Below are 27,931 nucleotides of genomic sequence, written 5' to 3' on the forward strand. Positions count from 1 at the left end.
TCAGTGACATCTAACTTTTATAGATGTGCCATTAAGATTTTAAGAACCACTTCAAAGTATGTTGCAGGTAAATTAAACCTATGAAGAGATTATATACAACAACGTTTTAAACCGAACTTGCGGTCTGTTTCCAATTATGGTATCTTGTACCTCTGCAGATAAGCTGATTAAATAGCATAAAATATTAATCTTACTGTACGATTCCAATATAGAAGATAAAATCCATATGCTTTTCGATCATGAGGGAATAGTCGGCGCTAAGGCTTAATTCAGCTTAGAGACGAATATCGTTATCCATAGCTACAAAACAGCTGTCTCAGATTTTATTTGAATATTAATTTTTCCCAGTACTTCGCTCTAAGGAAGTGTTATTTTGAAAATCTTAATTAAATTTACTTCATGTTTTTTTTTTTTTTTTTTTCAAAAAGTCAATTTTCAATACTACAAATTTCATCTGATTTCAATACTACATTGAAATCAGATGAATACGCTATACCGAGTTCAATTTCGATTAGTATGCAAGGTTACAGCTTTTTTCCACAAGACATCCTATTTGTTGTTTACGAAATCTCTCGGTATACAATTGAGCAAACATTGAAAGATAATTTTCAAATTATTAGGGTTGAAGGCGAGCAGGGGCCTGCCTTTCCCCCTACTAACTTGTGGAAGACTACTTAGTTAAGTAATTGGAATTTTTTTTTTTTACACATGAATCCTTTCACCAATATTCTGAAGAAAATTTTAAACATGGTTGTACAGAAGATGAAACTAGTAAACGTTTTATCTAACCAAGTCTCCAATTTGTGGTTCGTAGTAACCAACAACGTGGAATTTAGCATTGCTTACTGATGAAATTTTGTAACGATGTACCAAATACAGCTTCTCTCTTTATCTATGGTTTTATTATCTCTGTGGCAGCCTAGTCGATAAGATGCCATTTTTACAAGTTGCCATTTTTCACCCGTTTAGTTAGCAGGAGTTTCCTTTGGAGTTATTCCGGATTTTGCAGCTCGCACAACATGTATATGGATGAGAGAACACACGCCCCAGTACCGCTCAAATAATAATTTGAATTTGCTTCATTAGTTCCATTAGCACATTTGGATATTGTATTGCTGCTTTCTTCATATGCAAAAATATCAGTCCAATGTTGTAGCCTGTGGGTTTAAGCAACACGATAGGTAATCCAAATATATGATTTTCTTCTATCATTGTCCGGATGGCGGGTATGACGTGAGAGTGATGTAATGAAAATCATTACTCACTTGGGTACCTACCCACCGAAGAAGGGCCAAATAGCCCTGAAACGGTTCCGTCTGGGTGGTGGTATCCACTGAGAATAAGTAACAACAGCCTTCTCCTTTAGGTGAAGCGTTACTTATTCGAAGTAGTGCAATGTCATGGCAACTCGTCGTGAAGGTATTCACAATATGAGATATGACTTAAACGATGCCGCTTTTGCTACGTACTAACTCTCTCGCAGCCTGAGGCATAAGCCCTTAATGCATTATTTCTTCAGTTTTAAAATTTCTGATTATTAGTGCCTTTCATAAGATGGCAGACACGACGAACAATTATCACTGCGATATTAATTAATGTCAATGAAAAAAATGCGACAGATGTGCAAACTAAATAAAAGAAAGCTGGAAGTCTAAGTACTGAAATGAATACAAACATTTCCGAACTTTTTTTTGCTTGATAAATGTTCAGCCTTACAGGATCCTCCCATACCAGTGAAGCTTAGAATTCATAATTATAAAGAAAGATTTCTATGTACAGTTCTTGCAAATATAGAAGAAATCACAGAAGAACAATAGATATTCGTAGAACTGACGGAACACTAACATCTCCCCCTACAGATGTAATTGACACTCATATTTTCCAGTTTCTTCTTCACATTTAAAGATTTTGTTGCTAAATATGTTTTTGGCCTTAAAGTGAACTGTTACTGCCTCGTTATTCTGTATATGACTCTCTCATAGAGTACCACCCCAGCTTAAGTGCATTATGCGAAATAAATTAGTTTATAATCCTTCTTCCGCTATACACATAACAAATGTAATGGTTAGTTTTCTCATAACCCATAATGGGTTATTATATTACAATTGTTCCAACAGGCTGCGCAATCTCCAAGTTATTTTGGAAAATGCACGTTTGTCAAAAAACCATTCATATTCTCCTACAGAAAGTAACCACTCCTACATATATATCTTTTAAATTTTCTGTGTGTGAGAGGGTGAAGGATGTCCTTCGCCTCATGAGTTCGAATCCTGTAGAAATCTTTTATGGGTCGTTTACACAATGTGGCTGAGTTAATCGGTCTCAGGCGAGGGTAGCATGGTTTTTCATCCAGCAAACAGACCTCAGAACACACGCAATTTACAGATAGTATATGCTCCTAAAACCCAATAGTCAAGGCTTCTCGTAATAACTTCCATACAGGTAAGATCAGCTGACTGCAAGAAAAAAACCCACTTAATTTATTTTAGTTGCTGACATTTTTAACTCGATTGCTGCGAAGGGGATTTTAATTTGTTATGACACAACTTGCTGATGGTCATTGTCCCCTATAATAGCTAGTACCTCGGATGAGACGCTTTCCTTTCTATGATCGTGCAGTTATACATACATCATATAAAAGAAAGACTGCTTCTGACGCCCCCTTTTTTCCATTTCTACTCCTCACCCTATATGAAAGACAAGTGTTTTGTTTGCGCCTGTTGCTAAGACTCCATCACTGTGCTTCTGAACTTATGGAATGTCTTCCCTGCATTATAGTGGATCTTTTATTTTAATTTTTCATACGGCATTCTTCGGATAGTCACGCGATACAATAATCAGCCTCCTTAACAAAATTTTTGTATTTTAAATATTATTTATTTACGTCTTTCTGAATGCTCAAATTAATTTTTCAAGAAGTGAATTATGAATACACATTTTTGTTCTCCACCTTCCATCTCTTGATTGAACGCTGATATGAAGTTTTTGGTCTTGATGACTTCAGCAGAGGAAGATGTTGTTCCTCCAACTCAAAAATACCCAATTTGATTTCTGAGAATATTTAAACAGAAACCGCCGTCAGGATATCAAAATTCAGAATGGTACTACAATTAACATTAATTCTTTATTTGTCATGCCACTTGATAATACAGATTTCTGTATTGTAAATAGTTAAATTGATATCTTAGCCCGTTATCGCGTTTTTAAATAGAATACTGGATTGAGTGTTATGTGTTTCAAATGTAAATTATCATTAGTTGAGGCATATGATGCAAGCTTATACAGCATCAGCCAAAAAAAAAAAAAAAAAAAAAAATTTCCCATTTCGCCCATCCGGTCACTCCAAATGTTTGTCTAGTTCAGCTATCAACTACCCGAAAATCTATTCTACAACTGTCTTTCCTCAATTTGAATCCGAACAAGTGGAAGTATCCCGTCAGCATTGGGCCTGCTCAAACCATTCAAGGCCTTATACACCTCACCTATTTGTTGCCCTTCTCTGTACTCGTTCTAGCAACTCTACATCCTGACCATTGCCTCTGCTAGAAAAATTCCTAGACCTGCTCTGACAGCCTATCTTCACTGCACAATTACCCCCAGTTCTTTTTCATTTTCCACCTTCCGAGTGTAGTACCACACAGTTGGTACATTTCTCTTGGGTTACTGCTACCTATATGCAATGTTAAACTTCAGTTGCAGTAGCATACTGTCATTAACAACCCTGCCAACCTTTGTATCATCTGCAAACTTGGACATTAAGCCGGATATACCTTTTCGATATCGAGCAACTGAGTTAACCACCGAAAGGTGTACGCTAAGTGTGTTCAGCTTGTCTTAGAACTACAATAATTAGTCGTAAAATTCACGGAAGGGCTATTACAAGGCCGGTCCAACATATTAATATCCTGAATAAATACGCAGAAGTGTACGAAGATCATTCGATTTCAACTGTTTTGGTAAAATACAGTATATCCCTACCATTCTATAGTACTGCGTAGGGGAAACATGGCTGAGTTTAGAGGTACACATATGTTTTTATTCTTTACACCGCGTGGCTTTTGTGATAAAATAAATCGTAATGCTACAGGACAATATATTGGATCTAACAAGGTTGGGAGTCGCTGATAGTGCAAGCTTCAAAACAGCTACCCTGGCGGTGCCTCCTATTTTTTAATGAATGGTGAATTCGACAGAATCATGGAAAACGTTATGTATCTCTGAGTCAAACATAATCCCGAATATTCGCTTTTTATTGGATTTCAACTGCTGCAATCCTATACCATTATCCAGAGTAATGATCAAGAATAAGAGCCAGTAAGTCCATCAGAATGAGCTTAGGACACAGCTAATAAATTATTTTCTTGATATATCTGAAATAAATTAACGGTTTTCTGTATATCAGCTCAAGTCAAACCTGAACCAACATTAGAGAATAGACTAGAGAGTTGCTTCAATATTTTCCGGTACTGTCTCTCTCTATATCTTTTTAATCCCCACTAAATTTATGTGGTAGTCCCAGAATATAAACTGAAAGTTTTAATTCTTGGGTCAAATCTTCTCCCCCCCCCCATTTATTTCTTTAACAATTAGTATTGCTCATATGTCATTCTGACTAAATCTGGGAGTGCGATCTTTTTCAATGAAAGAAATTGGTTCATATTTGTTTTAGGATATTAAAAGCTTGTAATGTGCTCCTGTCTTGTTTTTTTTTCCTTTTCGTTTGTGCTTTGGGAAAGAGAAGAGATTTAAAAACATGGTGGTCAGGATCGATGATGAAACGCTGAGAAAAAAAATGTAAGGCTTATCGGTAGTTAGCTTTTAATAATTCTCTATTTAAATAGATCTTAGAGGGGACTTCCAACACTGTTCAATTTGTATTGATTTGAATATGATTAAAAAAAAAAGTATACTATTAATTCATTGTTTGGAAGATTGAAGGTCTGTACAATGAGATCAGCTGTAGTTAGTTGATCTCAAGAAGAAGAGGATCCATCCACGAGTTATTTCGGCTTTTTAATCCCGTCAATACGCATACAACAAAGCCACATGATCTTTAGCCGTTAACCGTATTTATCAGTCAAACTCATATCCGCTGTTTCGTATAGTGATTGAATATTTTCCAATAGATTATTAAATTTGGGGTGTTTTTAGTTCGTGCTATTTTACACGTCTCCCTCCCAATCACACAGTTTAAAATGAAAGACTGAAACAAACAAGTACTCATTAAGAGCTGTTCGTCATAAATTTTGAATTTACTGATTGCTCTATAATTATTTCTGCATTTTAAGCAAATGAAACACATCAGTGCTTAGCAGGCATAAATAAACAAACAAATTGTTAATGGTTAAATATTAGTTGTACAAAAAGAGATGAATCTTACTGGTGCGGCAATTATTAAAAATCAGAAGAGAAAGATTGTAATAACCAGTATTTTTTTTTTATTTGCAGTGCAATAAAATTAACTTCTTCTAGTTTACTTGCGGGAGCTAGAGCCTTTAATAAATACTTGTTTGATATTGACAAAAGTATGGCTAAAAACGAAATATTTCTCTGATACGTACACTGAACTATGATCACCCTTATGAAAAGTGAATGAGACCCATGTAGCATAAATAAGGTGTCAGTGGGTAGTAAAATTCCGAGCGTGATGGGCAAAAGTAAGGATTTATCGGACTTTGATAAAGGACAGATTGTGGGAGCTCGAGGGCTGACGTAAAAATTGCAAAGGTCAGCGCAGCACTGATGAAGAGTTCACTACTCAATATAACATGGGCCATACGGCATCCTCTCCCAACCAAGGTTCATCGGCGTAAAAGACTCGCCTGGTGCAAAGAGCATGCAAGTTGGCCGTTAGACGATGTTATAACATAGCGGAGACCAGTGATACGGTGTTCCACATTCACCAAGGGTCCAAGTTCCTGTCAGTGAAACAGGCCCCCATATCATGCACGAAGAGCCTCATGTTGTTGACGCCAAATCCGTACACGACCATCCACAGTGTGGAGTAAATAACTTGACTGGTCGTCAACAACATGAGGCCTGTTTCACTGGTCTCCGCTATGTTACAGATTTTCCCGAATGGCGATGGTGTCTTCCAAGATGACAATGCGCAGGAATTGTCTTTCCAAGTTCTTGGTTCAGATGCAGATTTACCTACAATATGTGAGAAAAATTGCATCTTGTAAGGTTTTGTTAAATTTTTTTTTTGAAATGGTGAAATCGGCGTTGTACTAATCTCTATCGTGTTATAAATGAGATCCTGCGGGTTCCTTTTCCTGTTCAGCTACTTTCTTAAATAATGTATTTATATTTGTTTGAATATTCCACCTGGCAGGCTAGAGTGGGAAACAAAGGTGGCCTAATTTATTTTTCAATGGAGTTGAGGGATAGGCAGCTGGAGCAGATATTTTAAACAATATGGCAGGTTCCTGCAAGGAGAAAATAAGTCGAAAATTGTGTACCTGTGACATGGCTCCTGAAGGATAAGCATATCTATGAATCTTTCTTGTGTGATCTGACGAAGTTCGTCTGAAACAATTTTAAGCTCAGTGTATTAACTTCACTTTCTGGTTTACTGCAGTAGAGGAGGCAATCAAAATTAGTTGTCTTGAGGACAACGCCTTTATAAGTTTGATCGATTTGTGCGTTTTCGCCGTAACGTCCTTAACTTCCTTTTAAAATTAACAAATTTTGCCTAGTCTTAGTTAGATAATAAGTTGATTCTTATTTTTTTCCAAGATGAAGTTCGTAGCAGACTTCGTCACATTTTTGATTTCATTGCTCAAGAGTACGTGTATCTGTTACAAAGATATTCAAAATAATAAACTGAATCCTAGAACCGGAAAAAAAAGTTGTCCGATCCCACTACATTAACGTTTAAGCTATGATTGGGTGTGGATCTATTTATCATGAATTTATTTCTTGCTTAACACTACTGTCGTTGACCTAGTTCAGATTGTTAATTTTAACGTTTCACACAACTACTTTAATTTATAAATGCAGTCAATCATATATTGCTATGACCTATTTCACCAGTGAACCTTCGTACTTTTAATGGGCAGTTTGATGTAATTTATCTTGAACTTGCATCTGCCCTATTAGCCAATGTCTATAAACCTCCCGTAATTAAATCACGATTTTAAGCTGATTCTGAGTAGTTCCTATGATGGAGTACGTCTAAAATGTTATTTAATATTGTAGTAAGAATTTGCATATATTCTTTAAGGCCGATTTGGGTGACAGGAAATACCTGAGGTAAAAAAATTCCAGGTTGTTGCCACTACACTACCTAAGCCTCGCTTAACGTATTGCGAACATCAACAGTGGAAGGTATTGTTCTTCGCTGTAGGTTCATTTTAATATATTATCATGCTATTGGCCTCAACTAAGATAAGCCGTGTATCATCAATTCCTGGTCGAGACTTTTGCTCGGTAAATGTCAGAAGTTTACTATTTTTAAAGAAATTCATCTATGCAAGGCAATACTCCGGGTTAGGTCAACTTATCTTTCTTAAAAATGTTTTCAGCATATCAGACTGTGTCATGTAATTTAGAAGTATGCTCGCCTTGAATTTATATGAATAACTTTTATACATGGTTTACTACATGCAAAGTTAGTTTTATTGGCTTCAGATATTTGAATCGTCTTAAATGATATCACTAAGTGTAATAGGTTCTTGTGTAACTATAAAAATATTCTGCAGTTCACTCTATCTAGCTTAGTTCCAAGCCTGAATGAAGTGTGTTTAAATTCCTCCTAGTGTTTCTGCTTATATTCTAGTTTCGGGAGATATTAAAAGACGTTATACTGTCATTCTTTTATTTATGCCCTGCCACATAGAAAGTTTTAGGATATTTTAGGCAGCGCTCTCAACCTACAGAAGCACCAATCCCTGTTCAAGTATCTGCCATTAGTAGTTCCTTAGTGAGAAATCTTTGTTCTAGAGTAATTTCCCAGGTTTTCTGTAAATACAGTGGGATGGAACTTTTCTACGATCCCAGAATTGGTGTAATCGCCTCTGTAGAAACGTTTTCGAAGTTGAATGTGATTACATTTCCTTTATTAATCCAATCCTCACAAAATAAAGTGAATCCATTTGATGTAGTAATCAGCAGGTATTTTTTCAGACTTCAGTCTTGAATAAAAATATCTTCTGTTTATTAAAAAGTATTTGAAAATCCAATTTTTTCTGGAACAAGAAAGCGTGAGAATCACTTTCATTGCAATGTGATTCTCTTTAATGCAATTGAAATTAACTGTGCTGCTTGTCAGCTCGAGTAGCCTAAAGCAACTTGATGATGAGAAAAGCCTCGAACTTCCTAAACACTGACAATACGCGAGCTATGAAGTAAACCGTCGTTAATGTAGTACGTATGGCACGATCAGATCTCGAAGGATGTAAGTGCCCTTTACGACAGGAGACTGTCCAACGAAGTGTTTTATTTTTTCTGAATTAATGAACCAATATTATTCTAATCTTAGAGTCAGTAAGATCACGAAGTGATATCTACTTAGAGTTTTATAATTCTAAAGAACATTCCGTTTCTTAATAGTTTCCAATCTCAAGCCCGAGACGAATCGTATGAACTGGCTCACTATGGCCGCTTTTGTAATGTTTGATAAATGAAAGACATCAGCACAGAGCTTTATAAATTAGGTAATTGATACATTTTTCAAATGAGTAAGTGTTCTGAAGGCCGATACAAAGAAGAAAAAATTTCCCCGCATTTCGAGATTTGATCTGAGGTTATTCCCTTCTACAAGCGCGTACCATACGCATTACGCTACCAAGGCTTTATTTAACACTTGTATTTTTCGACACCAAATTCTCCTATTCCACAAGTTCCCATCATTGTTGATGATTCACAATTAAAGTAAGCCGAAATTAGCCTTCCCCATCAGATAAAGCTATGACTATTGTAGTGTGTCTGATCTTGCTTTTTTTTCCCACAAATGACAACTTCCTAACATATTGCCATAAAAGTAAGAAATCATTGTTATCTGTCCTGACTTTCTTTTAAGTATTCCTTCTGGAACATTACTTTACAGATTGACACAATATGTTAGGAATTTATTTCAAATATCGTCCCTAAAAGCAACCTGCTCTTTTTAAGTTTTTCTACTGAAACAGCAACGAATTTCCAAGTATCTAAGGCTTTTTATGAGAAGTGAAGATGATGGGACAAAAGAGTGCCCAATCCAACTTTGTATAACCGGATTGATTACTGCAATTGAGAAAAGCTTATGCGTTGCATGTTGTCTAGCCAAACCAGCGGGCGCAGCACACGCTTCTTGATTAGACCGGGGTTCGAGCCCGTGTCCACCAAATACGGAAAGGTTAGGGAATGACCACCGCATATCCCCTTAGTTGCTAATGCTCCTAAAAGCCAAATGACAACATATAACCAGCGAATTGAACTTTGCCACTTCTGATATCCGAAGTGGCAAAGTTCAAAATAAATTCCTGATGGTAACGTTAAGACACAATGTGCTGTATTATTCCACGGAGTTCGCCAGCTTTGATTCTGTTTACCTTCTACTTTTCTTGCCACTGTAAAAATCTTTAGTTACTTACCGTCCGTTATGCAGAAAAATTGTCTGTGTCAAATGCATTCCAACATTTCCTAAGTAACTTACCAAGTAGAAACAATGCATTAAATTGAACAAACACATCAAGGCTCATCTTAAGAGAAACTGGATGGTTTCCAGCCGTATTTAAAGGTATTCTCTAATTTATTCTTCATACTATTTTTGATGATCAGCATTGCAAAATGAACATTTTTCTGAAGTCATTCCCAATTTTAAGGGGAGTGAGGAATTTCTTTTGCCGATAAAGGTGATCTCTACACCTGATTTATTTAATCACTGCCCTTAAAATTCGAATGTTTCAATTGCAAACTTCTTTTTCTCCATACAATACTTTATGTCGACTGAAACAGTTCATCAACGAGTCTGGGATTATGCTTCTTCCAAAGTTGATAACTTCTGCAAGCGATTCACCAAATATAGCCAACAACAGCATGCTTTCAACCAAGCTCGTAATTGGCAACTTAATGCATAGTTTTATTTCCTCTATACGAAGTCATCTGTCCCTAGCCATGTGCTGCGAGGGCTTACTATAATATGCAATAAATTAATATTTAATAAAACAAATCGAAGGAAATATTGCTATTCAGATTTTGTTCTACAGTCTACCAAGAAAAAAAAAAAAGTTTTTTTGGTCTTTCTTAGCTCCAATTTGCCGTACTTTCAGATAAAGAGACCTACGCATAGCTTTTCAGTGATCACCGCTTTATCATTTGTGGCGTGCCTGACATCCTTTAGGTCACGAAGTTCTGAGCTACATGTAGTTCGCGAACTGCGTGTGGCTCACGGGGTCAGAGAAAATATCCGTTGTAACATTTAGTAGAAAAGTGTTGTCTAATGCAGCAGACATTATTTGCTAACAATTCTGTAAGTGGACGTAGTGTATTTGTTAGGCGCTTCCTGTGGTTTTCCACAAATTCACAAAGCTAGTTGGTGTGAGTAGTGTGTTGTTCGACTGGTCTCTTAGTTACAGAGAGGCGGCACAATCACCAGAAAAGTAACTCCTAGCATCCGTTCACGGCACGGGGAGCCGGACCAGGGACAGTTGAAAATCACCTGTCGTCTTTTTTTTTTGGTAGTTGTTGGCGCATCGGCTTCTGTGGCCATAATGCACCTCCCAAGGTTTTTGCAGTACTTTGATCCAAGCCCGAGACCTTTGGATTGCTAGGTAGGTACTTTACCCACCCGGCTAGCCCCTGTCGTCTTACAATAGCTAGAGTGCAGAGAGGAAAGCACCTCCAAGGCGAAGACAGAGCATAGAAAAATGCTTAGTGTAAAAGGATGAGGAGTCATCAGTTGATTCACTGGAGACTTGTCTGATGGTGCTTTCACATCAGTGCCATCATTCCTATGACGAGGATGTCCAGTTGGGTGTTCATTCAGTTCTGTTTGTGGCCAGTGATAAGGGAAGAGCAGGTAAAAGGAGAGACAAGAGTGGTTCCAGAACGTCTGGTCTGGATGTCTCATTTATTGGATCAGACGTGGAGATATGATACCAGCGCCTCTTGAAGACTGCAGACGCATACCTGATAAAAATTTCTTTTTATTCTAATTATCATTGAAAAATATCCTATGGAAACCCTCCAGATATTTTGAATTTGATTCACAGGCTAGGAAATGTTGGGGACCTCTGCTTTATTACTCTTTCGAGACACCCATAGACAGCACGTGGCTCGAGGGTGTGGTTACATTTTATCAGTATTTACAAGCATATTTACAATATTTGGAGATGAAAAAAAAAACACAGAGTATGTGGTTAATGAATTAATTTTTAAATGCTAAATATTATTATATAAATTAGTCTTCTTATTATATTTGCACCTGCCGGTACACATCACCAAAGATTTCTGTCCTATACATAGTTTTCTCTGGATCTATATTTAAATTATTAAAATAATTCACAGTATTTGCTGGGAAAAATCTCCCCAGAGAGTCCAGTTGAGTCAATTGATACTTGGTTCTTCCACATAGAAAACTTCAAACCAGTTAACAGCCACATCTCCAGTATTGAGGAAGGCAAGTTATCGTCATTTAGATGAATCTTTGAGATGGCGGGCCATCTTGAAGCCGGGCAGTAATATTTACAATACGTTGCTTATTAATGGTTTCAGAAATGCAAGGAAAAAATTTGCGCAGTTTTTTTTTTTTTCTCGATTTTCCTTGGGTGGCTCATCACTTGAATACGTCTAGCAGGGACTGTTTCAGTCTTCCCTCTCGTCCTCTAAAATGAAATGTCGACATCTATGCTGACACGTTTCATATTTTTCTTCCAGTTCATCGAGGGCCTTCAAGTGGGGGGGGGGGGTGGTTGCTGCTTCTTTGGCTCACCTTCCAGAAAGGTGTTCTGCATAAATATCAAGAAAGAATTGCTGCGATTAGCTATTTTTTACCTGAAAAAAGCAAAAGGACCCTTAGTAACTATTAAATTAAGGGAAGTTCAGCGTTCGATTCCCCCTCCGACCACTGGAGTTTCAGATATAATATGGTCTAAGTCTCGCACCAATAGCGTTAGTGACCATGAGCTGCCTGTTGTTTTTTTCCGTACAAGTATTACTATGGTTATTTCCTATTCTTTGCTAGTCCGAAATCTGTAATCATTCATGAGAAATATATGGTGATAATCTGGTAGAACACGTCACTACAGCTAATAACCAATTAGCGTACAGTAAGTCGGCATTATCGTGTTATAGTTTAGGTTTTACTTTACCTAACCAGTATCTAGTTTCCAGGATTTTTTTTGTCCATAAAAAAAAAAAAAAACCCACCAAATAGATTAAAGATGTGCAGAGGGTGGAAATTATTTAGGATTAAGCAATTTTATGCGAAGGTCAGGTAGAACCAGTCTTTGATACTACTCGTTCTGGTGATGGAAGGTTCAGAAGATAACACAAAGAAAGTTAAAAGTGATAGCATTAATTGGTGGGCGATTCAGTTTTAAATTAACACCATTTTATGAAATACAAATAAGCCCTGTAACATCTATCCTTTTGGCTCTTCATCCAAAGAAGAAAACTGTGCTTCCTTAGGAAAAGAGTTCCGTGAACTTGTTTTATGCTCAATTACGATCACATACGAGAAAGAGTTTTTAAACAAACCTCAATAATACATTAAGGTTTCTTAAATAGTTCGGAGTACAACTGTCTACCACTAATGAAACACAATAGACAGCCTAACGAATTTTGATTTATAATTTTATTTGAATAAAAAATCAGTATGGTACTTGCTTATGCACTCTAATTTTGAGAAACGAAATTTTAAATACCTACTCAAGTCCAGTATGTTTACTCGAGACAGGAAACATTGTCTTGGGCGGTTATAATTTTTCTTGTACCTTTAGGGGACTACATGTCTCGAGCATTTAAAATCATCGCAGAAAGAAATTGGCAGATTACTTAGGAAGTTCTGTTTTTTAATTAGAGGAACGTTGTTGCTTTTAAATTAAAAACTTGGATTCTTTAAATAAGCCGGGAATAATGAATCTAAGTTTGCTTTGTTAATTAGTAAACGTAAGCAGTGTTGTAATTAATTTAGGTTCGTCAGCATTTACTAAAGAACAGAATGTAAAAAGTTCCGTTTTTATTTTTTAATAATGAAGTCATGATAGCTTTCTAAATTTACATTACTTGATTATATTCGAAAGATGGTTGCTGGTCCCTTCCATACAGCAAAGGAATAAAGATCAGGAAGTTTCTTTCGTTGCAATAGTGAATTATCTTCAAACCCAGGTAGGAATCTGACTAACTTGTATTCGAGAGTTTAAAATCGTGTACTTTGACTAATGTAGAATTCAGTGAATAAAACAATTCAGGGGCAAACATGCTCATGTTTATTGCGACACTTCCAAGGTACAGAAACACCATTTTTTTTTCAATGGGCCACAAAAATAGCGAGGAGGATGAAAATAGACTCTCTTTTGCCTGCAACGAAGTAGGATGTTTTTTTCCCGAGAGTTAGTTTAGAATACAAGGCTCTTAATTTCCGAAGTCATAATATATACACACACTCACACATTCATGGACTTCGATCATCGCGAGACAAATAACAAGTATCTCCACCTGGACGCCGTTTTCTTCAAGACGACGACTCTATAAAACTATTTTATTTAAATGAAAAAGAAGAACAAAAAAATCAAACGCTTTGTACAGAAAGATTTAAGCATTAGCTTTGATCATAACACATATTTGGCATTTTTTAAAACCGAATTTATTACACGATTACTGGCTTTATACACTCAGTTTTTTATGGATAAACAAGAACTTATTATACATACAAATATGTGGTTTCATTTACAGCCTTGGTCGTAGGGGAGTAACAGAATTTATTCCCCCCAAATATCCATTAAATCTATGTGTACACACATTCTGTGATCTCCATCCTACGACTAAAAATGTAAATTAACAAAATCGTAGCTTGGATATATACTATATATAGCTGCAGTTTCGACAAACCAGGTTTTATATTTTTAAATTTATGTTGAGTACTTTTAGTGGCAATAGATAGCTACAGGGTTTACAATTATGCTTGCTTTGTGGAGGAGTGATGCCCTCCTCACCAAAGCTAAAAATAGAAAATTATCTTATTTTGAAGGATAGTGGGATGTGATTCTAGATGTCACATTACCTGAGCTGGTCTTGATTGATTTCATCATTCAAATAATTAAAATTTGGTGAAGGTTTTGCAGGAACTTAAATATGCATACTTTTCGACCCGTTTGCTTTGTACTTTATCTAACAATACACAACCAACAAGCAATAGATATATATTTTATATAAATTATCTCTATTTTAAGTATCTTATATATCTATAAACTTTATTCTGTACATATTTCTTTGCATGGAAGAGCTGAGATGAAATCCCGAAGTAACAGCCATTGGTAAAAGAAAGTCGCCACCTCGTGCATAAATTAAAATGACACTATTAATCTTTAGCCTTTATTATTAAAAAGATATGTAAGTCAAATATTAGATAAATTTAGAATACCCCACAGTTGCTAATCCTTAACAAAAGATGGTGCCACTTCGAAATTTATTTTAACAACGTGCGCAATTATAGTTTACATTTGTTAAAGATGTTAGAATTGGGTAGAAATTAGATGCAAAAACTTTCACTTCAGTGATTAAAATGGAAAAGGAAGGTGCTTTATTTGTGCTTGGTTCACTCTCCATTGAGTTAAGAATGTTTAATGGAGGAGAAGTGTAAAGAAACAGTTCCCACCTTGCTTAGCCTGTGTACGAAACAATAAAACATTCTGAGGGCTACTCAATCCATGGGAAAATATAAAATTTATATCAACACCAAGTACTAAACGAAATTTACGGCCATCCTAAGACCCGGGGTCGTTTTATTAAACAAATTCTGCCATTTAAGAAGCTTGAACGTATTAATTCAACCCTACAGAGTCTCAATTTGTAGCGAACTCTTTTCTTTAGTATTGCCCATTTTTGATGAAAGCGTCTATCCGTGGAAAAATCCACGTAGCCATTAAAATGCGTATCTATTATAATATAATTTCTTTTTTTTTTAAGAAAGCGCACGCATAATGATCCTCCAATTTGAAACACCCTAATACATTTATCTGAGTGAACCTTTTTAGACATGGAACGCACATCTCGCAAGGTCTGTTTATTTACAAAGGAGGCATTAATGTCTATCGGGGGCAGGGCCCAAGGTGGGATAAAGGACGTGTTCGGGATTCATATATCTTTTGTGATTCCCACTGGCATGTTTAAGGTCCTCCAAAGGGGGCCCAAGAGAGTTAGGTATTTGAGGATTTGTATTGTAACAAGCGTAAACCGCTCTCCGACGTCCGCCACGTTCTGTTGCCAGGGCAACGGAAACGAGAGAGAGAATGCTTTTCGAAGATGTTGGTACTCGCTACACCCCCACTCAATGCCATTATTATAGTACCGTAGGACGCACCTTTTTTTAAGTGATATTTCCGTCAAAAGCACCGAAATGAACTCAAAGCAGGACTGGCGAATAATTCATCTCCCGGCTCGTGAAGCAAGCTTGAAATGTGTTGGCCCTGAGTTTCATGCAATAGGACATCGATACAACAGAAGCATAGCAAAAGGGATATCACATAAAACGGTTTGCATTATGGTGAGGGATTACTAGATGAGGGAATAAATGGTGTGTAGTGTTCGTGCAGATATATAACGTATATGAGGAGCAGAAAGGTTCTATTTATAACAGAGATAAATAACGATATTTATCGAGGAAAGAGATCTGGCTGTCGTCGCTTGCCGTGTTCACTGTAACAGGTACACAAGCATTGCCCATTTTTGTCAATAAATTTAGGGCATTGCATTACCATTAGGAATATTTTTTTCTTTGTGCATAAACCTACTTTAGTTTTTCTACATTTATTCGTTTTTTTTTTATTTCTGAACATCAAAATCGTACGAAATGGAATTCGGTTTTTTGTGGTACATCCGGGTGCCTAAGAGCAGGTAATGATATCAGGTCTCCGTTGCCTTGGTCGAGAAGGGGATTACTGGGAAAGGGCTTTGAGAATAGCATGGACCTCCTCAGCAACTGCCATTAGCACGAATTCAAACTGGGCCTAGAAAGAAAGGAAGACGAAAATTCACTCTTGTATCAAGTAAGAACACCAGTTGATGTACAAATATAAAATTCAATGTTTTCTTTAACTATGCCCCTCGCCATGATGCCTTTCGGATCTCACATAACATGCGCATGCTGTGAATATGTTTCCGCTTCAGTTTAAAGCTATAATTTACTTATAATACCAACACTGATCATTCATATGATATAGACATTTACTCAGATTTTATATGTAGTTGAGGGAAGGCTTTAATTAGCCATCCAGCATGCTGGATGGCTAATTAAAGCCTCCCCCAACTGCATATAAAATCTGAGTAAATATCTAGACAATTTCTCCAAAATATAACAGAAAGAAGCTGGTTAGGGACATACTGTCGAGTCAAAGAAAAATTGATTTCACACAGCAGAATTATAACCAAGCACCGTTGGTATTATGTTTTCATAACTATTCTTTCTCTGTAAACCTCAACTTCAGTGGACACTTTTCCAATTTAAATAAATTCGTTGATTTGGATGGTGAAATTTCGGTCGGTACCATCCCTCTAAATACTAATATTGATCTTTTGGAATTAAAATTTTAATATGATTATTCAATAATTCCGAAAGATTGAAGTAATATTATATTAAAAAAATATCAATTCCTTCTTACCTTTGTTTTCACCATTCCTCCTCGCTGATCTCGGATGTGCTCCAAAGTTGCAGCAATGTCGATCTCTTTAGCTCCTGTTCAGAAGAGAGTAATTATGAAGTTGTTAATACCCATTTACCAGTCCTGTCATGCATTAATAATAAACAATCATGTTATTTTTATTGCAAATTCAATTAACTATGAGGTCTCAATGAACTCTTATACTGCGTAAATATGAAATAATTGCAGTACTATCATTCTACATTTAAATTGGAAAAGTATTGATGAATTAAAATACAGTGCACAGTAGTTATTTCAACAACCTAACATATTAAAAAATAAATACCGTACTATATTCTAGAATGGAGAGTTGAATTCCAGCGTCCCATTGCTATACCACATTTATAATATAGGCATTATGGGAACACGACCTTAGTAGATTCTTCCATTACTGTTGCTTAACGTCCCATGCCTGTCAGCAACTACCAACGTAGAATATTCTATAAACTTTTTGAAGTGTTTAGTTTAAAACGACAATCAGAGATGGAGTGGTATATGAAAAGGGAAGCAGTTAAGGGCAGATCATTAATAAAATATTCGGGGGTTCGTCCATAACTTCCTCAGATGTGGTCCCTTAAAAGCATTCTGTAAGTAGATATTAGGACTAATCCATGGATCCAGTCGACTGGAGTATAGTAAACCCTCGATTTAACGGACTAATAGGAGAGAAGGGGCGTCCGTTAAATCGAATGTAACCTGGGGGGAATTTTTTATTGTTCTTAATGTAAAAAAAAAAGCTTTAATACAATATAAAATTATAATAAAGAATATGTAATATTTATTCACCTTTTAGACAGTGTAGTTGAAGAGTATTTTGCCGTGACCATAGTGGTAGTAGTACAGTAGTCGTTATTCAGTATCTGAAGGTAGAGGTCAGGGGGAATCCTCAGCTTCAGATTATTCTGAAATGTTCACAAATGGAGGCACTGGTGTCATCTCTTTGATTGTAGACCCTTGATATACAAGCAGTTGGAGGTGAAATTCGCTTAAAGAAAGCGTCCAACTTCAGTTGCTTCTTAATAATGATCGCCCTGAACTGCCGAAAATGTTCATAGTAAGGGACAATTTCAGGGTCAGATGATGTCCATGAGATTTCTCATTTCAGACGGTGTAATTTGCTTTTCCTCAGTGTTTTCTTCTTCCCCTGCCTTGCCATGTTGAACCTCGTCCACATTTTCTTCTTCAGTGAGGACTTGGTAGCTAGCATTTACAAGGGTGCGCCGAAAATCATTTAAAATTGTACAACTTCAACAGCGTAGGCTTGAAGATTCTGAAGTGTCCTGGCTCCTCTTATCTCCTTCTGCACCCTCCAACACAACCATTACTTCTTATACAGCCTGCAATTATTCCCTGATCCATTGGCTGAATAACTGAAGTTGCATTAGGAGGCAAAAAAAAGACATTTAATTCTGTCATCCTTGCTAACTAACTTCTCAGCACTAGGATGAGCAGGGGCGTTGTCAAGAAGCAACAATGCCTTTACATTATTGGGGGAAATTTTCAGAACATTTGTCTGGAAGCGCCTCACATCAGGGACAAAGTGGTTAAATAACCAGTCAGAAAAAAAAATCTGTGAAGTAAACTACGCAACTGATTCATAATGTTTTTAAGAGTGCGTGGTTTCTTTGATTATCAAAACAATAATGGAAATAGGTAATTATTATTAATTTTTAATAACATTGGAGTTTTGTATAACCTAAAAAAAAATATATATGGTCAAGATTAATATGTACATTACTGTATTATTATTTGTCTGGTCCGTTATATCGAGGGTTTACTGTATGTTTTCCACAGATTGGGTTGCTGTTTAGCAATAAACTCATATCCTTGTACTCCCTTATTTCTCTTAAGGGGCTGCTGGCTATCAGTTCTTATATTTTCCATTACTTTAAAACTCTTTATCGAAAAAGGCAAAGCTCCAACTCTTCGGTGCCCGGTCCAAGTTAATGACGTCTGTCGTTGAATTTTGGGATATTTGAAAAAGATCACGGAATGTTTAAGAAGAGTTGCTGGCTATTTTCACTGATTCGATCTCCATACTTAGTGTAGTTTAAACAAAAGGTTGGTAAGGATTGCAAAGTACATCTATATCATTAAAAGAACCAACAGTTGCTATCGATGTGGAATATTGCCGGGAACTAATTTCAAATATAAGTTGAAGTTAGGGGAATTCATGGACATAACTCTAGCTTAAACAGTTTCAGATCTTTCATACAGGGGTTGAAATTACATATAAAAAGGGCACAGGTACCAGTTATCAACCTGGTTGCCGTATTACCAAAATTTTGCCAAAAGTTCAAACCCACTCACATTATATGCTGTCTCATTCATTCTCTTCCGTATGACTTTTCCTTTCGCCCTTCTTTAATCTATCGAATGTAAATATATCTGAGCCCATTACCATTTGTAGGAAGTCGAGAAGAAATCCACAACCTTCCATGTTTAAAGAGTTTTTGATAATTAGTTTTCTGCAAATCTTTAATTAACTGAGGAGATGCAATTACGAAGGCCTAATTAACAAATTTTCAAGCGACTCCTATCTCTGCCTAATAGAGATGGAACAAGTTAGTATTTTTTGGGGCAACATTGTTGATAAATCTTTGCCTCTTCTTAATAGATGACTCGGAAGTCTTAATTATTTATTCTAATTGGATGCCATCCGAAGTTTAATTGGATTTGATTAAACTTCGTAAAATTAACATCTTACTTCATTTTGCTCTCAATAGACACACGCGCTGCCGTATTTGTAAATTCAAAATCACGAACAACTTAATTGAGATTTAATATTTTGTTTTAAATACGTTAACAGGGGGCGCTGGTATTGGCAGCAGAGAATTTGGATGTACGACGATGTCTCCCAAGAGCTTTTAAACAATGGAAGTTTATATCAATTGAACGTTACTACAGCTGTGGCCTATTATTTAATTAACTCTGACATTATGGGTAATTTTTCTTGACGGAAAACACCATTTACGTCTAAGGAGGATAGAAGAAAAGAGGTCTTACCTTTAGCCATCCTGTTCAAGACCATATCGATGAGACAATAGGTTCCCGTTCGCCCAATGCCGTCACTATAAAGAAAGGGGAAAAAAAAAGAAGAAACAGCCATCAGAAGCAATACAATGGTCATTTTTCAACATAAATACGTTCTTCCCTTCCTAAGCCTCCACCGTTTGCGTTAGCCTTTGAACTAATGACCACAAATGGGCCCTACCTGCAATAATGGTCAGTTAGATCTCCATTGATCCGACTGGTTCGTGATGTTACCCCCTAACTGTGTCGGAAGTAAGCGAGGTCATCAATAACAGACACTACCCTTCGCTGCTAAGGCTCTAAGTGGCGTAATATAGACTACAATGGAGAGAGAAGACGAAATGTAGTGCGAGTGCTTGGGCTCTGATGAAGTGTTAGGCTGCTATAGCCAAAGCACTTAATGTTATGTGCGGGGGGAATAGAAAATTGAGAAGACAAAGCCTCCATCCTATGTATGTTGAAAGCCCCATCCATTTTCGGGGAGAAGGCAGGCGTGCGGCTATTAACGAAAACGTTCTTGCATTATGTAGCGCGTAGTTTATACCTATAGGTATAACTTAATAAATCATATTTATAACACGGTTCATTGAGCTCACTAGAAGGTTTTACGACAAAAGATAAAGTTCTGGGGATCACTTAAATAGTTTTCGGGTATTGTGCGCATTGCTTATTGGGGAGGGGGAGGAATGGTTCTTTCGCTTTCGTTAAATTCTGCTAAGCGCTTAAAAGAGAACATTGAACGTCATTATTAATTTTCACTGGAATGCTAATAATAATGGATTTTTACCTCAATGAAAAGTCTTTGCCTAAAGGAAGCAGACCGTTTTAAAATAATTTTAAATTTATTCTTTGGTTAAAGTCTTTATTACACTCCCTTCGTCCTACGCTAAATCTCAAAACGCATATTGAAATTAACGAGTTCGAACATGTTTGATGAATATAAGTTGGTTGTATGCAGATCATCTTATAGAATTAACAGTATCTTACTAGTTCTGGCCTACCCGGTGGGCAGAAACTGATTCACAAAGTGTGGAATCTGATCGTGTCACTCCAACCCAATTTTTTTTATGAAATTAGCTTGGGCGGTGTACAAAAGTCTCCTGTTGCTCAAGGTAACTACAATATTACTTGGATTGAAGATAGATACTCCAGTTCCAATAAAAGAAAAAGGTAAACTGCAAGATGGAAGCCTCCTCAACAATTCGTGATGAGGGAAATGGACCATAATCTGCCACGCTGGTCCAATGGCAACAAGGCCATAATATGCCAAGTCAACCCAGTCAGGGGCTTGAACCCCGGTATACTACTGCACTCCCGCTCCTGACCACTCGTGGACTCCAGTCACACTGCAGACTTTTCTAAAACGTTTAACATACAGTCACTACCAGTTAAAATCGAAAAGATAAACATCTATTAGGCATATATTTTACAGGCAGCATCTTTGAACCGAATACTACAGTGCTAGATACTTTTTCAAAGGCAGTGTACGTTTCCGAAACTCTAAGCTCACTTCTTTCAGTTGTGGCTCTTAAACGAACAGTCAGTTCGATAATAAACTTGATTTTTTTTTCTGATCTTCGAGTTGTCGGAAATGAAATTGTATACTTTTCACTCTCTCACCAACAGCCATTCTCTTTAAGGATTATATTTGACCTTTTATCAATCTACAGACTGCCAAACGTCACGACTCTCAAAGCCTCATTCATTTGAGTCCGTGCCGATAGAGAAGTAATTCTCTGTCAATGTGATGAATTGCTGCCCCGAAGATTTCTTCAATTTCTATAAAAAGTTTTAGGCTTAAAAAAAATAGCGAACTTTTAATGACTTTGAGCGTTTTGTCGGAAGGTCTGGGAGACCTCGGATGTTACTTTGGCTTTTCAGCGGAAATGTTCGCTAGTGTCGCTGGAAACCAATAAATCTTAAGGCTTCGGAATGTCCAATCAAAATTATTCTTCGTTTAAAGTACACATATTAATCTCTGCCGCGGAGAAATAACCAACTCTAGGTGTACGGTTTGTATTATTCCTCTCTGTTCTTTCTATATCAGAAACATGGAGAGTTACGTATAAAATGTTATCGGTTGTCAGTACATAGTCTTGGTTGGTGACTTTTTTATAATAAATTATGGGAGTCTGAATTCGCATTAAAAGGCGTCAGTGAGAGTTTTTAAATTGGCTCTTTGTATGCATTGAACAGAGCTGCACAGTTGCATCTTTATCAGTAATCTGAGTAACTTATCAGTGCTCATTCAAGCTAAGCCGAGTTGGATCTAAATTTTTTTAGACACAGCCACTCCTCACGGCCTGGCTTAACTTTCCATTAAATAAAAACAATCTTGAATCGAATGATTTATTGTCTATAAATAAATAATAAACGTTGAAAACATTACTGGTTTATGAGCTTATTAAAATGTAAATATCCAGGAAGTCCTCGTTCATCACGTGCATACCACGGTCTCTGATAGCTCACGGTGGTCATATTGCTATTAAATCAGTTTGCTTTGTGTATTTATTGAGAATTACTGAATTATTTTCAATGTTTTTTTTACTCGTCTTACTATTATTAATAGGTTTTCTAATAAAGTTTATTTTTTTCTTATTTACAGCTTACATTTCATGAAGTTTATACTAAGGAGAAAAACAGTCGGCAACTTGAGAACAAGAATTGTGTGATAGAGAGGAAAGACGTCACATGGAGTGAAGTGGGGGGTTAAGCCCCGCCAGTTGTTTTTATATTTAGTAATATTCTTATACTTTACTTTTAATAATCTTAAAGAACAGTTATCCTTTTTACGCACATACACCAGTTCTAGAAAAGCAATTACCGAACCATGAGGACTTCCTGTACATAATTTCAGATAAAGTAAAACAATTTTTTCTTATTACAGGGTCTACAAGATTGGCAATAAAGTTCATTAATGTAACTGAAACAGTTGCAAGGCTTCATTTCATTAATTGAAGTTTTAAAAAAAAACAAAGGGATTCTGGTAAATTCCACCATTTGTATGTTTTTAAACCTGGATTCGTTTATCAGATCCTTGCAACTGTTTTGGCAATCTTGTAGATTACAATGACACCAACGTAAAGGGATCTTACCTGCAGTGCACCACAATCGGGCAAGATCTCCCTCTGTATGACTTATTCACTTTCCTAAGAAGGGTAAAAGAATTTCAATTAAAACAATTACACGAAGGATTTATGACGTTGATTTGCTTCCACATGTTGGTCAGAAAATTATTACCAAAGCATTGCATCACTTGTAGGATAAAAATATATGCCAATGAAGTAAAATTAATACAATTTACAATAATCCTTTCACACTGTATTGTATATCTGTACATTTTTCGATAGTATATTAAAGTTAATTATCTCCATTACAGAAAAAAAAGTTAAACATCTGATATTTTAAAGTTTCTCTAAAATGGATCCCACTTCTGACAGTACAACGTCTTCGCCACCGAAATACAATTTCTAGATAGTGTCCATCGCGTGTTTACATATATTTTCGTGCTGAGCTTTGCTCTTATTTTTTTAATGCCCAAAAGTTACTTGTCTTTTTAAATAGTGGATATTCCAGGTTAAACTAAGTAATATATATTCGAAGTATTGGGTATTCTGGAAGATGATAAATACTTTAATGTGTTCTTTAACCTATAGTAGCAATAACATGGAATTTCGTTTGTTGGTGGTTTGTATCTGCACAAACGGCGCTTTCTTTTTGGTTGCAAATAAAACACGGCGAATCTCGAGTAATCCAAGACCTGTTCACTCTCTACATAAACCCAAGCTGGTTTGCAACAGAAAGATTAACAAGTTCAACTTAGTCCGGCGGAAGTCCACAAAGATGATGGGAGTAGAAAATGAAGTACTAGTTGTTCTTCATAGGAAAAATTAAGGAAATTACTTAATTGCTTCTGTAAAAATTGCACGTTAAGCTCTGTGTTTCTAGATCTCTACCGATCGATTTATACAAACAAAAACAAGTTAAACCCAACAGTTATAGAAGACATATGTGACATAACCCTATAACTGTTAATCTGGCTGTTGTAATCGATCAGTCTCTAATATAATTTCTATCTAGAAAAAAACTTTTATTTTGATGCCGTAATGAGATTTTGTAAGATTTTGCTATCAGGCATCTGGGTATTCTGATTGGTTTTGCTTTTTTAAAGCAAAACTAAATACTAAATCGAATTTGTACTTGTGCAAATCTGGGTACTCCATTAAAAGAGCAAACTTTGAAATCTCAGCTAGAAATTAAAAAGTTATATATGTAATTTATAATTAACATACATAAACAGCAATTTTACGGTATTTCTGTCATCTGGCTTGATTACTGCATACTAATTTAGAACCAATGCCAGGTGATCACATGTTTGCTCCATTAACTGCTAGATTGAATCATACTTGAACCGTAGAACTTTGCATACTTCAATTAAATCTGTGATTTGTTTTAATGATTTGATCTCTGTTATTCTGTGCGCCCAGTGGGAGTTTAATTCACTTCCATACTCTGCTTTGTCCATTTTTACCCGTATGAGACCTGAATATGAACGTTACTTGCAAATATGCATCCAGAATGAAATGATTGTAAATTAGGCAGCGAGGAAATTAATGTATATTTATTTATAAGGGGTTAACTATCAGTTGTATATTGGAGCGGGGTGAAGAAATCCAAAGTAGTTACTCCGATTCTTAATTATTAACGGAATTTTGAATCTTCTCTAATTAGAGTGGGATATTTGTTGTATGAACACCGATTTTTGCGCCGTTACTGAACTGTGGTTGCCCAAAACTGTCCTCTTTCTGATGGTGCACCTTAAAGTGAGATGTCCGTTATGTGAATGATAAGACTACGTTGAAATGAAATGAATAATAATAATGATACGTTTATAAAATGTTAGGCACTTCAAAAAACGGTTCGCGGTGAGAAAAAAAATATATAATGGGAATAATCCTGATGGGTTTGATTTACTTAATATGAAGGTAGCGCAGTGCGTTTAGAGAATGTAATTCATCTAAGGTGCTAGGGAAGATTTCGTAGTATTTAGTCTGTGTTTAATTAATTATTAGGGCTAAGGTTCTTCTAGCTAATGTGGATTGTCAGGTAACTTTGAGGAATGCGAAGAATATACAATTGTGGATATACATGCGGCTGGGAAAATACACTATGACGTCTGAAGGCTGTTTCCAATGTTCATCGTGCTTGGTGATGACAGCTTCAAAGATGGGGTTGGACGGCTATACCTGAGTTTCCGTTAAAAGTACGCCAATTGTATTTAACGAGGCTTCTCTAACCAATGTAGCGCTTCCACTTATTGGGATTAGTTTTGTGACATTGTCCGAGTATAAGTTGCACGCTGGACGATTTTTCAGCCACTGACACGACGTCGTTTGCTTTCATGATGACTCATAGAATCATCTTGTACGAAGAGTAAAAAATCACTTTTGGACAAGGCAACAGAAATATCTCGGAATATATAAGATATTCTGCATATGATCAATCTAGATCCTGGAGAAGCCAACACGCAGTTTATAGACACCATATACTAAATCCGAAACAGTTCAGTCAGTTAAGATAAGTCTAGCCATCCACCACGTCCAGGTTCCCGAGAGCTTCATCATAGTCTGTATTCTTCCGTTTGGCGTAACATCTCCTCCATCAGATCAGACGATTATTGATAGCTATAGAAAAATGGTTAAAAGATCATTGTAAGCTGCAAAGAGAAGGATGCAGGTTAGTACTCACCAGAGCAATGCAGTGAAGCCCACGACACAGCCATCACTTTTGTGACTATGCAATTTGTTCAACATCACAATTGCACCAATCACAAAAATGATGACCAAGAAGGGGAAGTTAGTTAGAGAAGATGAGCATAGTGTTAGAAGGCAGGAGTAGAGAGGTGGTGCAGCTTGATAGCCTTCCAGCTTCTCGAAGAGTCAGGGTGCAAAAGGCTTAAAAGCATGTTTTAAATTTGCAAATTAAAGCAAAAGGTTTAATAATCAGTAAGACAGAGATTAGAAAGGTTAATATCTTTTACCTGACCTATAGAGAATTTGTGAACTATATCCGTATAGAAATGTTATGAGTGATAAGCTCGAAGACACATTTTAGAAGATTTATAAACTGCATTGAAATTGAATGATTACGTCAAGAAGTACTCTGCACAGTAAGGTCTCACAATTTCTCTGACGATGTGGTCCTATTTAATGACTATATTATTCCATCTATCCGTACGAATCATAACATTCAATTAATGGGTGAAGGAAATGAATAAAACTATTTACGATGATATTTTTAATGTTGTATTAGTAAAGACGTACCTTCGGAACTCCAACAACGCCTTTGTGGAACTTGGAACCCCGTTATCCGGCCACGACAAGAAATGAAACTGAGTTACAGTCCTTGTCTCGCTGGTCTTCAAGTTCTTCAGATAGAAACTTCGTACAAGGTAATCATCACACCAGATGTGTTCCGATACCAGGTGGACCTAGAGATAGTTTGGGGATTAAGGATTGCGATCAGTTTCACTGTTTATTGAGAAGTGCATTTTTATGGTAATATTTTAAAATTAATGCTTGTTACTATGATTAGAATAACAGCATCAGTTTTCCGGTTCCTCCTCATGTCTCAGAAACGTATGTCGAATTTATCTTTCAACAATTCTAAGCAGAAACAATGGAGACCATTTTAATCAAATTCCAAAATTATCGTCGAAATAAAAACGTCCCCTCCTGGTAAAACGCACTATAAATCTAGTGTGGATCTAATTGCAAACGTTTTTCTTCTCGTAGAAGACAGCTGCGATAATCTCATAAATCCGCTTTCCACTTTTGGAAAGTAAATAAAAACAAAGTTCAGATGTTTAAAAGTACATTAAAAAGTTCCTGGAAGTATGTCATGTTATGTTCGATACACTAGTTTGAAAGCTGCAAGAAAATGGTGAGGATTCGATGAAATACCACAATATATAAGTGGTATAAACGTTTTGGAGATAGTCGTAAACATCAGTTGCTGCAATTTGTTTTTACCACAAAGGAAACGTCCACTTCAAATTCGAACCGTAAGATTGGAGAAACGGGACCAAGGAGATTGGATTTTTCTGCATGAAAATGCTTCTTCATAGAGGTCAATTTTAGTTAAACCTCCCTTCTCTGAACATAAAATGAGTTCACCTTACTCATGAGATCTCACATTATGTGATATTTTACTTTTCTAAGGGTAAAAAAAATCTGAAGGGTTGCCATTTCAAAGATTACTAAGTGCAACCTGGTGCAGCAAAAGCGCTCACGACACTAGCACACAATGGCTTCCTGATTTATTGTCCACAGATGAGCAACATAAGTCAATATATCACCAGTTGATCGACATTTACGGAATCATACTGTCGGGTCATTGATCAGATGGAAATTTCGAGATAATCTAGGAGTAGACAAGTAAGCTCAATGGAACTTACCTGTCTACTCATAGATTATATAAAGAGTAGAGGTAAGTTCAATGGAACGATAATTATAATGTGCACGGGAGGGATCTGACATTCTGCTAAAGACCTATCTGGATATTAAAAAAAAAAAAAAAAAAAAACAAATATGAACAAATTTCCAGGCAGAAGGAAAAACACCAATGGAATAGGAAAGTGTAAAGAAAGGCGACACAGAATAGGCTCAGAAGGACAAGTTGTAAGAAAAGTGGGAAAATGATGTTAGGAACTGAGTTTCCTAGTATCAGTATTGTTCAAAATTCTTCTGACATCCCTTTTACGGATGACCACAGAAGGCACTGAGTGGAGTGTAATGGTAATAGTAGTACCAATATCGCTAATACAAGAGTTAGAAGAAATTGTACGATGCTAGTAATTATATAAATTCTTTATTGCTGATAAGTACAGGACATGTACTAGAGACAATAATACTCATCACGGCGACATGGCCAGGAGTTTTACATTATAATATTGAGATTAATTGGCAAAACATTTTTTTACCATTACATGGAAATTATTAGTTACACAAATTAAACATGAAAATATGAGGACTGAACGTCATATGGAGGAAGTTATC

The 27,931-nt window shown here is 36.3% G+C and overlaps 1 protein-coding gene across 2 annotated transcripts in view; it reads right to left on the reverse strand.

Moving 5' to 3' along the window:
- Positions 1-15,100: 15,100 nt before the first annotated feature.
- IA-2 (tyrosine phosphatase IA-2) overlaps positions 15,101-27,931 on the reverse strand; it is a 462,789-nt gene continuing 449,958 nt past the window's right edge. For both annotated transcript variants that reach the window (XM_090374031.1, XM_090374023.1), the window contains 5 exons: positions 26,198-26,364; positions 22,970-23,023; positions 19,848-19,912; positions 16,803-16,876; positions 15,101-16,151 (listed from right to left, as the gene is read on the reverse strand). In XM_090374031.1, coding sequence (XP_090230157.1) covers positions 16,080-16,151; positions 16,803-16,876; positions 19,848-19,912; positions 22,970-23,023; positions 26,198-26,364 — 432 coding nt within the window. In that variant the 3' untranslated portion in view covers positions 15,101-16,079. The remainder of the gene's footprint in view (positions 16,152-16,802; positions 16,877-19,847; positions 19,913-22,969; positions 23,024-26,197; positions 26,365-27,931) is intronic.

The sequence above is a fragment of the Mastigoproctus giganteus genome, chromosome 1, assembly GCF_048544385.1.
Source record: "Mastigoproctus giganteus isolate SK-2022 chromosome 1, ASM4854438v1, whole genome shotgun sequence".
In the NCBI taxonomy this organism is placed as follows: Eukaryota; Metazoa; Arthropoda; class Arachnida; order Uropygi; family Thelyphonidae; genus Mastigoproctus; species Mastigoproctus giganteus.